Source organism: Typopeltis vanoorti, chromosome 5, assembly GCF_054136105.1.
Source record: "Typopeltis vanoorti isolate ZY-2024b chromosome 5, IOZ_Tvanoo_1.0, whole genome shotgun sequence".
Taxonomy (NCBI): Eukaryota; Metazoa; Arthropoda; class Arachnida; order Uropygi; family Thelyphonidae; genus Typopeltis; species Typopeltis vanoorti.
Genome location: NC_143553.1, coordinates 34,376,203 through 34,393,403, shown reverse-complemented (window position 1 = coordinate 34,393,403; position 17,201 = coordinate 34,376,203). Strand labels below are relative to the sequence as shown.

General features: G+C 35.4%; 1 protein-coding gene across 1 annotated transcript in view; it reads right to left on the bottom strand.

Annotated features, from left to right (window-relative positions):
* The window catches only part of LOC150106305 (rho-related BTB domain-containing protein 2-like), a 363,993-nt gene that overhangs the window by 169,282 nt on the left and 177,510 nt on the right, over nucleotides 1-17,201 (bottom strand). The window contains 1 exon segment of the mRNA XM_090392338.1: nucleotides 5,082-5,333. Within this exon segment, the coding sequence (XP_090248464.1) occupies nucleotides 5,082-5,333 (252 nt within the window).

Here is a 17,201-nt window from a genome sequence, read left to right as displayed (position 1 = left end):
CATCTCAACTCTCACTTTATTATAAAGAATAAGCAAATTTCTAAGACAAGACATGTCTACATTGTTAGCCCAGTGGCTATGCACTTCGCAACCATATGCCTGGGAGGAGTGTCCAAGGTTTGATTCTCATCGACGAATGTGAGGAGTTTAAGGATCTTTCTTAGCCATAACCAAGTTAGCTGGTCTTTGGTGTAGACAGCAGGGCTTTTCCCCCCAGTTTATCTGAATTTTTTTTTTTTTTATCCTGCAAGCAGGCAAACTGGTACCGTGAACACATGATACTACAGTCAACAGTCAAAAATACATACTTAATCCCTCATTAGGAGGGCTCAACCAGTCTAAGGAGCAGTTGAGGAATGGGGGAACCCCACACAAATAAATAAATAAATAAAGGCAAGACATACATTTCATAAAACCACAATTCCCCTTATAAAGGATCATATTCCTATTAACCCAGTCCTGAATTCTGTCTTTTACCAACTTCTCCAATACCTTAACCACTACTCCTGAGCTAGTGATTGGCCTATAATTTGCTATTTTGTCTTGGAACCTCTTTATGCAGTGGGACTATTTTGCCCTCTTTCCACTCCATTCGCACTGGCACCTTCCCAAAATTGAGACTTAAAACAGCTTGCCCATAGGAAGTACTAATTCCCTTGAACATTCTCATAATGCACAGACTGATGTGCCATCTAATAGCATGGTCATATTCACATTAAGGTTTTGCAATACCCTAGGTACCTCTAATTCAACAAACATATTCTTCTATTCAATCGATGTCACATCTGACATTGCAATATCACCACTTGGATGGTACACCCTTTCAAAGCGATAACTTAGCAACTCAACTATTTGGTTTGCTTTTGTTACCTCTCTACCATCAGCACTTGTTAAAGTCATTCCTCCTTTTACTTGTCACGTAGAAAACGCTCTTTAGGATTCTTTTGGGCCTTGTTAACTAGCTAGCTTCTCATAATAATGGTCATCCTTAGCATATATCACCCTTCTTGCCTATGCCTTGTACTGGTCATATGGATCACCTTTTCTTTATATTCCTTCCACAACTCCTACAAAATTAGGCTGCTCATCCATTTAACTTCTATCTGATTTATCTTCTTGAATCCGGTTAATATACAGTCTAATACTGCTTTCTTGAAAATCCCTTGACAATCTCCCATGCACTGCCAACATCTCTCCCCCACCAAATTCTTATGCCATGGACACTACTGCAAGTTGACTCCTCAAGATTGTCATAATCACCTGCTTTGTAATTCCATAATACTCCTTCTTAACAGAAAATTCTGAATGTCTGGCAATCATCTCCCAGATCAAGACTATATGATCGCTTTTCCCAAGTGAAGTAAGTGTGGCTAGTTTGATTACATGACAGTAATCAATCTAGTCACACTTCTCAAACTTTGTGTTCCCTCCATTACATACTGTCTCAGGAAATTATCTCTTAGCAGCTATATAAATTCTATTTCTTTCTCCTCCTGTGACCATTCTGTTTTCCAATTTATATCCTCATAGTTGAAATCCTCTATAATAATTACTACACCTGAACTCATCAGGCTAATGGAAATGGCATGCCATCTACAGCCTCTCTTTTACCCTCTGGCCTACAGCAATCAAGTGTATATTTCATTCTGTTGGCCTGTATCCTTCTCTACATCTATGATGTTACTAACAGAATTATATCTTTGCTTTAAAGCTTGACATAAATATAGCTTCACTCTTCTGCTTTACAAAATTTCATAGTTTTTATAAACACTGAAACCACCCCCCCCCTCTCTCCCTACACACACACACACTCAAAGAAACCAGGAGTCTACAAAATTCACTTCTCTTATGGCATTTGTTACATTACCAAACAGGACATTCTGGAGAGATCTGTATCTCAGAACATGTCAAAGATGTTGAATAGAAATGACAACACAAGGTCTGGATTGGCCTTTCACATAACCAGCATCAACCACCTAGTACTCTGGAAGAAAACAGAAATGCCAAATATGGAACATAACTTATTTTTAAGAAGATTGATAAAGGTCTCTGAAATGCTATATGCCCTACCAAGTGTAATAAAAACCAGACTTTAATACTGCACAAGGTTTGGTCTTTACTCATTAAAAACCTAGCATTCTTGGACCTAAAATATGACAAGCACTATGTTAAAGAATGTGACAGCATCAACTATCATGTTCTTTAAATAGTGTGTGTCCTTTACCCATACATTTTTAGTATAATTAATTATTTAATCCATTATATTTTTTCAGTTCCCAATGTTTGATGTTTACATTCTCTAGTTTTTAATCATTTTGTATAACATTGTCATTTCCTGCCAATTTCAGCCTATCAACTCATAGAACTGACAGTTTGCATTAAATAAAGCATATTTTCTTTTTACTCTTTATGAAATGTGGTCCTTATACTGGCAATTAAGACATGCATCTCTAAAACCACAGAAATCTAAGACTGAATTACAGCAATCCTCGATTAATGAGCCCCCGATTAGTGCGTTATTTTTTTTCTATACCCAAATTCGATTAATGCGCCTATATACATCTTCAAAATAAATATTACAGATTTTTAACATTTTCTATCTATACATTTTTATGGCTAACTATTTTAAAAAAATCACTCATCAGGATAAATCACTCACCAGGATGAAATACTTTAGTTACCGATTTAAAACATTTTACAAAGTTATTTTTTAATAGCATACTACACTATTTCCATGTACACTATCACTATGTTCCAAATTTACCGCCAAAAATTTTGCTGATCATAACTCGTGCCTACTTGCAATTGTTTTCCTTACTTTTTTATTTTAAAGTATTTTCCCAATCTTTCATCACGAGTAAAAGAATAAGTGAGCAGAAAAGTGGAAGTGTGTAAAAGATTTGAAAAGTAATCTTGTTGAAAGAAAAACTTGAAATAATAAAGAAAAATGAACAAAGCGAGTCCAGAACAAAGATAGGACAAGAACACAAAAATAAGTGAATCAACTATAAGAGGAATTTTAAGCAAAGCTACTGAATACAAAAAGAGAAAGGTAAGGCTGCTTCAAGTTCATCATGCATGCACTCGAAATCAAAGTATAATAATGATTGAATTAGAGAGACTTCTTTCTACATGGATTGAAGATTGTAACTGAAATCACATTCCGCTAAGCACTGACCTTATTAAATCAAAAGCATTAAGCTGTTTGCAACCTTGAAAGAAAGGGCTATTAATGATGGAAAAGAAGAATTCCATGATAGTTCTGGGTGGTTTGAGTTTTCAAAAAGAGAAATAGCCTACATAATGTTTAATCACAGGAGAAGCTGCAAGCACAGATAAGGAGGTGGTCGCAAATTATCCAGAGAAGAAAACTGTAGAAGAAGGGGGAGGGGGCTATTGTATCCAACAAATATTTAATGTCGATGAAACTGGACTTTTTGGGAAGCAAATGCCTTCCAAGACTTTACTGGCCAAATCAGAGAAATCTCAGCCTGGTTAGAAAGTTGCAAAGTTGAATGAAATTACTGCTAGCAATATGCGAGTCATTTGGAAGTACATTCTTCCACAGCGTGCAAAAGATTTCAAGTGATTCCAACCTGCTAATTTTAGATGTACAGCGAGAATATCCTGAAGAATATGAAGAAAATTTAATCACTGACAAGCCCAAAGAGATTTCAAAGAAACAATTTGAAAACAGTTTTTGTACAACTGAAGTTTTTAAGCAGCAATGCTTAGAGGCTGACCCTAATGAAGAGAGAAGCAGTAAACTTTGCAGAAGTAGTAGAAGAGGCAATAGGACCATGCCATCAGTTGTATGAAACAAAAGAAATGGAATGCCTGCAAAACTACTTTAGATCAATTCTTTGTTAAGAAGTAGAATAATAAATTTATATTCTGAATATGTTTAATTGTCTTTCAGCTTAATGTTTTCCTTTAACTATGCCCTGAGATGTACCCTAATTCTTTTATAAAAAAAAATTAAGGGTCATAAAAGAAATTTGAGGAACGAATTATATTTTCCCCCATAGGTTATTATATTCGATTAGTGCATTTTCGATTAATGCGCCTGTTTTAAAGAACGCATTAGGCACATTAATCGAGGGATTGCTGTATAATGAGGATATCAAAAAGATATCAAAAAGTCATCATCTTAAGAGCAAAATAAAAGTAATTGTGCTTTTTTAAAAATAAAAAATAATTTATTTTTGTATATTTCTTTCAGCTTAATTAGTCATATACAGAAGCATGATGCATTTAGCACTATGGCTAATTCATAGGTGAGAAGGCTGCACTAAAAAATTAACGTAGATGGAATGAGAGCATAAACTAGTTTAATAGGCCACACATTTTTATAGTTTAGTGTTTTTTAGGAAAATGGAGGAATTATTAGATGCCAGTTCAGCAGAATAGCATCCATGAAATGGCATGAAGCAGAAACAATCTGCGAAAGACAGCCTTCTTCTGCATAGAATGCATTTTACCTATGGAGAAGTTTTAGGCACATCACCTGAAATATGAGAAGAGTATTTTAAGGTCAGATTGATTTGGAATAAGCATAGTTATGTATCTGTGCCAGGAAACACTGGCACAGATACATAAAGGTAAATATCCATCTAAGAGGAAATATGTGACTTTGTTTCAGCTCTCACTTACCAAAAAAAGGGGAGAAGAAATAAAGTCTTTTTTTTTTTTTTGCAAAAAATCTTTTCAAATACTGTTTTCATAGTACTAGAGGTGACTAGGTTATTTTCACTATTAAAGAATGTCAAAATCAGTATTTAAGGCAATGGCTGTGGAAGGTCTTTAAGTTTGGAACTGGAGCACTCCAAAATTTTTCAAATGATGAGAAGATGCACTATCATCAGCAAAACTATGGGTAAAATTTGAGGCAAGTGAAAGACTACAAAAGGGTTGGAGGATCCAGTGAGAGAAAAAGAAGCAGAAGTCATCTTAACATTAATATTAAGAAACTTGACTGCATTCTGATTATCACTGATATAAAGATGCACAAATCTAAAATAATGGTGACAAATAAAATAAAAAAAATTAAAAAAGTATGTTCAGTAAATAATGCTACTTACCTCAGAATTGTCACTGTATATAATGTCCTGATCTGATACAAATCTTGAATTTATATTCCCAATAAATATTCTTTCAAAATAACTTGAAGCTGCAGCTAGTACAGCCTTATGGGCAGAAAACAATGTGTGTCCTGAGAGAAGTTTAACTTCGCTGTAATACTGGCTATGTAATAGAGAATTCATATGATCATCATAATGTGGCTGAGGTACTCTGATTTCTGGACATTTTGGTTTTGGAGGACAATAAGGAGCCTATATAATGACATACATGATTATATACATACAAAAATACATTCACAGAATATACACAAATTATTAAAACTCATCTACACATTAATTACTCATGTTACATTTAGAAGTATAGAACTGTACTATATTTATAATAAAATATAATGATGAAAAAGAAAATGTATCATGAGTTGTTCACAGTATTTAATGATCAACTGTGAAGTTTCCACTAACTAATTTCTATAGTAGTGCTAATTAGGAAACATAATTTCCTCCTCTCAAATATATATCTTAGCCAATGTACACTAATTTCAATATATTTATTTTGAATGTATTTCGTTAGTTCATCAATATCCTTTACATAATTCATGCTGTGGCTAAAGTGACATCAAGAACACGAGCAAAAGATAGGTGGGAGACTCATCCTACACAACACAAAGGCTATCATACCACTCCTCAACTCATTCACTGCTTGTGCTCTGACCACCCTATCAAGCTATACATTCCATGATTCAACCACCCTCTATACAAAAAAACTGCTCCTCACCCTCTTGTTCATGACTTCCTTTCACAATCTCTATCTCTGGGGATAGTCCCTTGTTATACAACACAAAAGAACTGCACCAAATCCTGTAATTACCTCTCAACACTTTAAATGTATCAATCATATCACCTCTCCTTCTTCTTTCTCTCTCTCTCTAACCAACTTTGCAGTCAACATTCCCTTAGTCTATCCTCATAACTGACATTGTACAATCTTGATATCACTTTTGCTATTCACCTCAGTACTCTTTCAAGGTTTACAAGTGTGCAAAATGTGAGAAAGAGGATAAAAAAAAAAGGACTCAACTGCTTTTTTATTTTTATTTTATTTATTTTTTATGAAAAGTTGAAAGAGATGAAGGTTGTATTATAGAGGAAAGCCTGGTTGGCCAGGTGAGCATATCTGTTCTCCAGCCAAAAGGCTGCAGGCTCAAATTCTGCAGTGGACATAGATGTTTGTGATTGTCTGTGAAAATATTAGTGGTGGTGGTGGGTGGTAGATGGCATTGGTGTAGTTGCAGTTCATTGTAGATGGTGGATTGAGAGGTGGAGACAGAGAGCTGTAGAGTAGGTGCCCTCCCTTGATGAGTCTTTGGACTCCCTGGAGGTGTCATGTAATAATAATAATAAAGACAAGAGTGAAGGAGAGGATGGTTGAAAGAATAAAGACAGATGGAATGCAAGAGGAGAAGTTGGTTCAGTAAATATGAAGATTAGTGATTATCGTGATGACCAGTAAGTGCTCTTGTTCTGGAAGCTTTGGAAAAAGTGGATGAACAACAGTCACTCATTCAGCAAACATTGCCACGAAAGCAACTGTAGAAGAGAAATAAAGTAGAAATTGAACATCTATGGGAGAGGAATTTGAGTGATTCTGTGAGAAAGGAAGTAATTAATTAATCTAACTGCTCTCTCTTCTAAATAGCATCAAGAAATCATGGTTAAAGTATTGAGTGTACCATCCAAGATGTTATTATTTTCCTGACCCCCATAGAGTCACAAGACTCATTGCAAGTCTCATGAGTATTATGATTAGGAAAGATTTGTGATTAATAAAGAGTTAGCAGATGTATATCTGGAAAGTATTAACTTGAGTGGAAAAATACACTGAGTTTTTGGCAACTAGAGAAGCTACATCTAATATATGTGATATATGTGTGATCACATATATCACATATATTAGTGATATATGTGATATATGTGATCTACATCTAATATATGCGTGATCTGCACCTTTATCCTTGAAAAGGATAAAGGTGCAGATCACACATATATTAGATTAGAAAAATCTGTACATTAATGATACCAAGAAATTATATACTTGGTTTTAATCCTTTACCCAAGAAAGCAAAAACCGTGTTTTTGCATGTGAAATATATTCAAGTCTGAGCTATTTGTATATACAATGGTGCCTTGATTAACAACGGCCTCAGATAATGACATACTTGGTTAACGACGAGTGGCTGTAAGAAAAAAATCTCTTGGTTAACGACTCTCGATTATGTGAACCTCTATCCGATCTAAAAAACTGGAATTTTCGGATTGCACTCAGCCACGTGCAGGAAGACATTGTCTAATAGAGAACAGCCACATGGCATAGCTGTGAAGCTCAGATATGTTTGACCCATCATAGCCAGCTGTTTACGTTTTCCGTTTATTGTTTCTTTTCTTGTAGTGTACTGTGCTTTATTTTAAAATTTGTGGTTATAAATGCGTTTTTATGATGAAAATGGGTATTTAAGCATTTATTTTTTTATGTGTTGGTTCATATAGACAATAAATCGATGGGTGCATGTCACTGTGTTCATTCGCCATCAAAAAGCAAAATCAAATCTCACCTGTATAATAATCGTTGTATCTATAAGCTGCTAATCAGTGTATGTTACGGTAAGTGCTGTATCTAATATCGTCACCTTACAAGCAAATTCCACTAAGTCAAAAATTGCAGGTTTCGAATTTAACTATTAACTTTTATTTCAAAAAAAAATTTTTTTTGAACTTTTACTTTTATTTTCAGGTGACGATATTTTCTTCTAGCTGTAAGTCAGCTAGAAGAAAATAGATGACAATACTGAAGCACAAAGTTTTTAGCATAATAGGTGGAATACCATCAGGACCACCTCGTTCATGTGAAGTTATTCAGGATTCTTCTGATTTTCTGGCAGAAAACTACAGGTGGCATAGAGTGAATGATTCTTGGTAGTGTGGGGTATAATTTGCCTTGATCATCAATACAGAAATTGGAAGAAAAGAATGGGGGCAGTAAGTCAGTGTTTTGTCTTAGGGTGATGTTACAATAGTACCATTAGGATGTGAGAGTAGTGAAAATGTGAGTGGACAAAGGTCAAACCCACTGGCTTTAGCTAGGGATCAGAAGGCTTGGCTATCATTAGAACAAGGAAAACGTTGTGCCATCAAAATCAGATTTCAATTTGTTAATCTAGACACATCAGATTTAAACTTATATGTCTCAATCATAATCCTACTCCCTCCGTCCTCTTCCTATTTACTAACTCTGCAAATGCAAATTGCATTCCTATAATCTTTTTCATACTCAACATTCCAGAAAACCTAGTCAATCATATCTAGACTCATTGCAATATCTCTTCATTCTTTTGAAAACCAGGTGACCAAATCTGTGCAAATAATCCATATGCTGCCTGATCAAGGCTTTACACAATGGAACTATAATCTTGCCACAATAAATCAATGTCTGCATCACTGCCATAATCCATTGTGCTCACAATATCAAATGTCTCCTAAATTTTAGATCCTTATCCAACATCATCCTCAGATTCCTTATCTCCCTACCTCCTTCAAGATATCACCAACTGTATACTTTGCTTCCCAAATATTAACACTGAAATAACAATCCCCACTGACTCACCCACCCATTCAAGACTTCTTACAGAAACACATCTGCTCTACTCCTCGTAGTTCTTCCCAACTTTTCATCATCTGCATATCATTATTAAAACCTTTCCCAATATCATTAACATAACAGATAGCAATAGCCTTTGGAACACACCACTAGTGCCTTTCCACTTTTGGTATATTGCTATCACATACAAAACTTGCTAATAACCTATACACAACCAATCTCCAATCTTATCCAACCTCATATGTTCCAACTTAATTACCAATTTCCAACGTGGCAACCTATCATTGAAAATCAAAATATGATGTTCATCTAAGTTTATCTAAATATAATGTTTATCTAATATATAGTGCATTCACAGGGCAATTGGAAGAACAAGAGACAATGCACCCTTCGACTGGAAAAAGACCTGAGTTCATTTCTCATCATGATGAGAGGAATCTTTACATAGCCCTTTTCAAATGAAAGTGAGTTAGCTGATCTCATACAAAGGTAGCAGGGGTTTTTGCTCTCAGAAACTCTCCCAGGTTTTTTCATCCCAAGTACTGGTAAACTGGCCATAAGAACACATGCATTTTACAGACAAAACTGCTATTGTAGCAGTAAGTTTCTCAAAACTAAAAACTTCCCACAAAAAAATACTATTGTTGGTGGTGCTGGACAGTAAATAGCATTTGTGTGTTGATGGTAATAGTGTCATTATGTGTAATTGGAGAATTAAGTAGTAGAGGAGATGGTAAAATGTTTGTAGTGGAGTGGAGAACATGCCCTCCCACAACTGAGTCCATGGACTCCTTGGAGGTGTTGTGTAATTATTATTATTATCAGTGGCACACCCAGGATTTAATCTCGGGGGGGGGGGGGGGGGGGAGTTGAACAGATAAAAATATTTTTAATACAATGAATTTGCATTAAAAATATTTTTATCTGTTCAACTAAAATTCGTTAAATTTCATTCATTCAATAAAATTCGTTAGGTAATTATAAAAATTTATTTAAAGAATAAAATCCAGTTTTCTTTTCTTTTTACAAAGCTCTTGAATTATTTCAGTCATGGTTACATTAATCTCTCTCTGTGTGTATGTATATAGCAAAGCCAGTCTGTTCAATTGTGATTGTGTTATGGTAGATCTTAAATAAGTTTTTAAAAGGCGTAAGTTAGAAAATGACCTTTCACTGACGCATGTTGTTACCGGAAGCGTTGCAAATATTTTTAATAAGTTACAGATGTTAGAATATATCATTTTGTCACACTTTGAAACTGCATCAACGGCATTTTTGCATGGAGCTATTGCAAACAGTTTTTCAAATTTCTTATACCACAACTTGAATTCGGCATTCAAAATTGCTGGATTTGTATAAGGCAAATCACCGGCATAAAATTCACACAACTGACAAAAATCTTCCATTGCACTTGCTGTTGGAGCATCTTTTCCATTTGGTAGAAGAGAAAAAAATATATTTCAAAATGATGAGGTGCCGAGTGAAACGTTCATGAAGTTGAGTCAATATTTGGTCAATAAATGGAATGAAATAGTTCTCCTGAAATACTCTTCTACAGAATCAGCTGGAACATTGGACCTTAATGTTTGTTTTGATGAAGTCCTTCGCTTTTTAATGTCAATATTAAAATTATTGGCTTTTATACATGCTTCATCGTAAATATCTTTAAATGAAGAATCTGGTGTTTCACGAACAGTATTTAATTGAGCCACAACATCATCAACAAAATTTAGGGCAATTTAGAGGTCATGTCAGATTTTTGCATGATTTTAGACAATGGTAAGGTGCACGCAAATATTTTTTGCAAGCTAAATAAAGATATTATAAATCTTAAAAGATATTAATATTATATACTATAGACAACAAGGACGTCCTGTCTTTTAGGGGTATTGAAGAAATTGTGTACCTTTTCAATTATGCCAATGCAATTTCTTATTTGTCACAGATATAGCATTTCCAAGTGCCAAATTCAAACTATGTGATGCATAATGAACATATAAAGCTTGTCGATATTATTATTACATAACATCTCCAGGTAGTCCAAAGACATATCGAGGAAGGGCACCTACTCTACAGCTCTCCATCTTCACCAACCACAACTACAATCATCATCATCATCTACACCAATGCTGTCGACTGCCGACACTACCACTAGTATTTTCACAGACAATTACAAACATCCATGCCCATGGCGGGATTCGAACATGCAGCCTTTTGGCTGGAGAGTCGGGCAACCAGGCCGGATATATAGATAAAAAATTAAATTTTGTTGATAAAAATTAAAACAAAGTTTTAATTTTTATTAAACAAATAAATAAAATTATATAATTATGTTACTATTTACTTTTAATGATATGGATGAGCTTCTTGAGCTTGCAGAGTTGCTGGATATCTGGCTCAATATTGGTCAACTTCAGTCGAAGATCGGCACACACACACACACTAAGACAAATTCTGTATTTTGTTTTTATATGAAGGAGTGATGAAAGTCGTTTCTCACAAAGATAGTTTGTAGAAAACTGCATGACGATTTTCGACTTCTTCAAATAATTCGGGAAATTCACTTCTCACTGAAGGCGAGACCTAGAATCGAGCCAAACCATGATCACGGAAATGCATTTTAAGCCCACTGTCACTTGAAAGCTCAATTAGCTGCTCTTTTTTCGATAAAGAAAGGTCTTTCTCGTGACTGCAAGCCTGAAATGGATCGTGAAATCACAGAAATTTCTTATGAAAAGTTATTCGGAAAATGTTTCCAAATTCTGTTTCAGAGTTTTGAGGTGGACACAAACCCTTTCCCAGTGGTTAAATTCTAAACTAATAAGTTTCGAGGCCCTATACAAAATAACCAATTGTATCTTTTGAATACTATCCGGGGAAGCTCCAAACCACCCCGTCCCTTTCATCACACATTCATAAGCAGGCTACTGTTGATATTGACTTTATATACACATTCAAAACCGTAAACAATTGTTAAATAATAACACAATAATGTAGACATAATTACCATAAAGGGAGAAAAGTCACAAAACAGAAAAATGCTCCTACAAACTAACCAATTGTATTTACCTTTGAATGCGATTCACTGGTCGAGTGTCCAGCAAGTCAGCAAATCTTTCCTTTTGTTAAGCGTATTAATATTATCGCACTGCAACTGATGGGAATTCTGTGTTTCTGTGGATTCATTACAGACCTCTTTCTCTTCAGAAACTACACACAAACTGTCATTACAAACTCGTTTTGTATTATCACTGTCATCGGAGATATTTTTCTGTTTAAAGAAGGTACCAATGTACTTATCCATAATTGAAATACTGTACTTACTCGCATATAACTCTCACCCCTGATTTTACTTTTCGAAAAAAATAAATTAAAAAGTTTCGCATATACCTTGCAAATGAAAAAAGCTGAAACACGTTCAGAGCAGGGCGATAGTAACTTGCTCCAGCTGTAAACAATACGCCCTCCCCCAACAGCCACTATATTGCAGAATATAGTGGCTGTTGGGGGAGGGCAATAAATAAATACAAGAAAAACAAGTACTTTTATTATGTCAGTGAATAAGGTATAAGCAGTCTGTGTAATATATTTCTCAACAAATAGTACAATTAGAGACAACTGGGATAAAAACAACACTAATTAATAAATCACATGTCCCCTCATACAGAAACTATGCTGTATACATAGACTCAAGTAAAACCATATGTTGTACCAGCAAACACAGTACCTAACTAAAAACTATTGTTATTAATTAGACTGTGTGAGTTCGCTCGGCAGCAATAAAATTTAACCGAAAGTGTTAAAATTCGTAAACATGTTAAAATTAAGAAAAAATAAAAAAATAAAAAATAAATATATATATATATATAGTGAATGCTGTTATGGCAGTTTCACATATTATTGGAATTCAGTTGGAGAGAATTAGCATTTCAACTCAATTGTCAGCTTGCTTTTCGTGCGATTTCCGAAAAAATATAAATAATGGAGTTAACTCGCAACACATTTTGTCTAAGTATTACTTAGCACTTCTGAAGATATATTGGGCCTTGGTTGAAAGAAGAAAACCTTCAACAATAAAAATCAATAAACAAGCAATTGGTTGAAATGAGGTCATGTGGACAACACATGTTCACTTCAAATCTGACAAAACAGCAAGGGAAGGTGGAAGCAATAAAATCATATTGTTTTTCACTTCACCCATCTTTTATTACTCGTCATTCTCCCGCTATAAATTAAAATAGTGGCAGAATGTTCATTCCATGAACATTCTGCCACTATTTGAAAAGCGGCCTCTATCTGCCGCTATTTTTTTTTTAAGTATTCATTTTATTTTAATAATTTTTACTTACTTATTCAATTTTAATTCGTTTTGTTTGATAATTAAAATATATAGATTTATTTGGTTAATTTAAGCCTGTGGACCACCTGTCCCATCATCGCGGACCACCTGTGGTCCGCAGACCATAGGTTGAGCTGTTATAGGGTTCTCTCACCTTATGTGACCCTGTTATAGGGTTCTCTCACCTTATGTGACCCCTAATTCATAAGTAGTATAGAAATAGAAGACATGACACAACATAAATAAAAAATGAATTTTAATTAGGAAAAGTAATTTGGAAAATTTTCTAGTGTTTTTTAACTTTTTCTTTTTTTGGGGGGGCAGGGCCCCTTGGGAAGGTGGAGGCAATAAAATCATATTGTTTTTCACTTCACCCATCTTTTATTACTCGTCATTCTCCCGCTATAAATTAAAATAGTGGCAGAATGTTCATTCCATGAACCCCCTCCCTGGGTGTGCCACTGATTATTATGATGATTATTACTTGACACCTCCAGGGACAACTCTCTGTCTCAACCACTCAATCCTCTAACTACATCGAACTACATCAACACCAATGCTATCTACTGTCCATTACCCGTAGTATTTTCACAGACAATCACAAACATCCATACCCACGGCTGGATTCGAACCCATAGCCTTTTGGCTGGAGAGCAGATACGCTGCCAGCTCGGCCGACCAGGCTGGCATAATAATGATAATCTAAATATAATGTTCAGGCAGATTGGTTTGGCACGTTAAAATAGAGTACACACTGGAGTGGGGGATTTAAACTATAGCAGTAGAAATTAAGCAGAGGAAAAAAAAAAGCATTCAGTAATAAGGGAAATGAATTTCTGGAATTCTTGAGGGCCAAATGTCTTCAGCAAGCCTGGCAGATGAAACAAGAGGATAACAAGTTTTGTATTTAGTCGATGTCAGATGAGAACTATTTACAGTTTACATTCGTTTAATTTAATAGAGTGGTACATTCTGCTTGTGAATCTTGGGTAAACTGTAAATTCTTGGGGATGAGCATAGTTAAAACTACTTCCGCACTATGCTCATTCCCTGAGAATTTACGATTTTGACCGAAGCTTCACAAGCATAATGTACCGCTCCGGCCAACATGTTCGTAAGGTACAGACAGCCCCAATTATCATCTAGCCAAGAAACTACCGTCAACACTCAAAGAGTTGGTAGGTCATTCCCCCTCCTATAGTAAAAACGCACAACACTCTGTAAAATAATTAAAGACATTGCATTGGAAAATAGTGATTTATTAGTTAGTTCTGACGTATCTGCCCTTTTCACAAATGTCCCAATCAATACACAATTCTTCTTTTACAGGACAAATTCATGTCCAATATCACAGCACTCTTTGCACATGTACTATGCTCTGGCTATTTTGTGTGGGAAAACACTTTCTACCTACAAAAGGAAGGAACAGCCATGGGCTCACTGTTATCCTTTAAAACCCAAAGTCGGACTTAGATATGTTAAAAATGTTTTCGTTATCTGGTCTCATGGCTGCCAGACATTAGACACTTTCCTCAGCCACCTAAACAACATAAATGAATGAAATTCACATTGGAAATTGAAAGTCAGAACACACTTCCTTTTCTAGATACACGTCACATGTCTTCCTTCTGACAGTCTCTCCTTTGCTATTTACTGGAAGCTACACACTGGCCAACATATACACATAAACTCCTACCACCATCCAACACAAAAACTAGGTGTCATTAACACACTAAAAAACAGTGTGTTGAAGATCTGCTCCAGTGAACAAGTACTTAAACATGAATTAAAAGTTATCAGGTATACCTTACTGAAAAATGGCTACAGCCAAAATTCTTCACAACCTCATTTAAAAACAAAAATAAACTTGATTACAATAAAACTGTAACCATTCCATACATTAAAGGGATATCAGATAAAATAAACAAAATACTACAGAAACACAGCCTCGATGCCACCTCCTGCAAAATTAAAGAACTTATTCAACTCATCCAAGGATCCACTTCCTCCACTGGCCCACCCTGGAGTATAACATTCATTGCACCTGTAATTTGCACTATATAGGTGAAACAGGATGCACAATTCCTTTTCAAAAAATGGAACATAAATGGCACATTAAATTTAATAACTATGGTAAATCTGGCCTGATCATGCCCTGAATACTTTTACATAGAATTGATTGGAAATGCACCTGTTGTTTACATCACACCAAAACGTGGTATGAACGTAAATTTAAGGAGGCCTGTAAAATTCTTATCAACCACACTAATCTTAACAATAACAATGGTCTAACAATCCCAAGAATATAGAAGGCACATATTCTACCCACATAACCTTTTTGTCCAAGAGTTAATTATAAATAGGACTGCAAGTAATCCAGGATTTTAACTCTAATATAAAAAAATTCTCATGTAAAATTAGGACACCATTTTGGTTGTAATAAAACTATTTATATGAATTTGTTCTCTGATGGTGTTATAAATAGAATATAGCTTTCATGTAGTTTTTTTTTTCCCACTAGAGGTCAGGCCAATAAAATAACGGTTGAACAAATCATTCTCTTTGGCATACTGTTTGAAATGTAATATAGCTTGTCTATGTATGTATGTATATATATATATATATATATATATATGTGTGTGTGTGTGTGTGTGTGTGTGTGTGTATACTCCAGATGATGACCTTAATATGAAGGTCGAAATGTCGAGAAATTAAAGTAATTATTTCTACACGGTTGAAGTCCCAATAATTTGTCTAAAATGAATGCATTATAAAATGTAGAAAAATCAAGAAGAAATCACTTTATATAGAATTATAAGAAATATAATTAAAATAAGCTTTAGATATCAGCTTGGGCTAGTACAATGGTTGGAAAAATTTGAAGGAAGAGAGATCGAGTGCATATTGGAGATATTTAAGAAAAAATATGTTTAGTAATTCCTCGGCAGTAAGAAACGATGGCGGCTGCAGCTGCAATCACAAATGATGTGTCACCAAGTCCTCTACGATTTAAGAACTCTATTATACGTACCATAATACAGGACTTTGTGGCATGCAGTGTTTGCGGCATGTATGCGTCCCTGGAGTTGGATATGTGGCGGGTGAGAGAAGGGGGAGTGTATATGCGCAAAATGTAGGCAATGGGAGGAATTCAATGAATTATATATTTCAAAAACTGACCTAGTTGCATCAGGGATGGGGAAATGAATGTCGGGAGATGAGTAGTGTGATAGGAGAGAATAACGAGCGAAATATGAATGAGAAAATAAGAGATGGGAGTGAGGAAGACTTGAATAAGATGAGCTGAAAGAGGAGGTGGAATGTCTAGTGAATAAGATGAGAAGTATGAAAGATGAGATTAGGAGAACGGAAGAGATGAATGCAAGGCAAATCAGAGAGTGAGGGAGAGAGTTTTGGGAATAACAGAAGAGGAGAGAATAGAAAGAGTAGGAGAGAGAGGTATGGGAATGCTAGAAGAGGAGAGAATAGGAGCAGTAGAAGAGAAGGAATGAGAGAGGTATGGGAATGATAAAAGAGGAGAGAATAGAAACAGTAGAAGAGAGGGAGTGAGAGAGAGTTATGGGAATGATAGAAGAGAGGAGAATGGAAACAGTCAGAGAGAGAGAGGAAATGAGAAGAATGTGAGGGAGTGCTGGAACAAGGGATAGATTGATGTCAGGACAGCAGGTAAGTAAGTAAGGGAACATAGAGAGAAAGGGTTAGAGGAGAGAGAGTGAGGGATGCAAGTGAGCAATCAAGAAACAGAGTGGTAAGAGGTGTGATGTATGGAGACTCGATGATCCGTGGTGTGCAAGATAGGATGCCAGAGGAGTGTTTGCCTGGAGGGATGATAGAAAATGTGGCTATGGCAATTAAGAAGGGTAAAAGGATGGATGAAATGACAGTGATGGTTTGCACGAATGACTTGAGAGGCAATGTAAATTGGGCAGCAAGAGATCTGAGATTCTTGCTGGAGGTTGTGCAAAAGAAAATGCAGAGAGGAAAGATTGTGTGTGTGTGTGTTGCCCAGGTATGACAGTGACAGGCTGAGCAGAAGAGTAATAATACTGAATAGCATAATAGCCAGAATGTGTCAGAAGAGAGGATTAAAATATGTGGATGCTTGGAG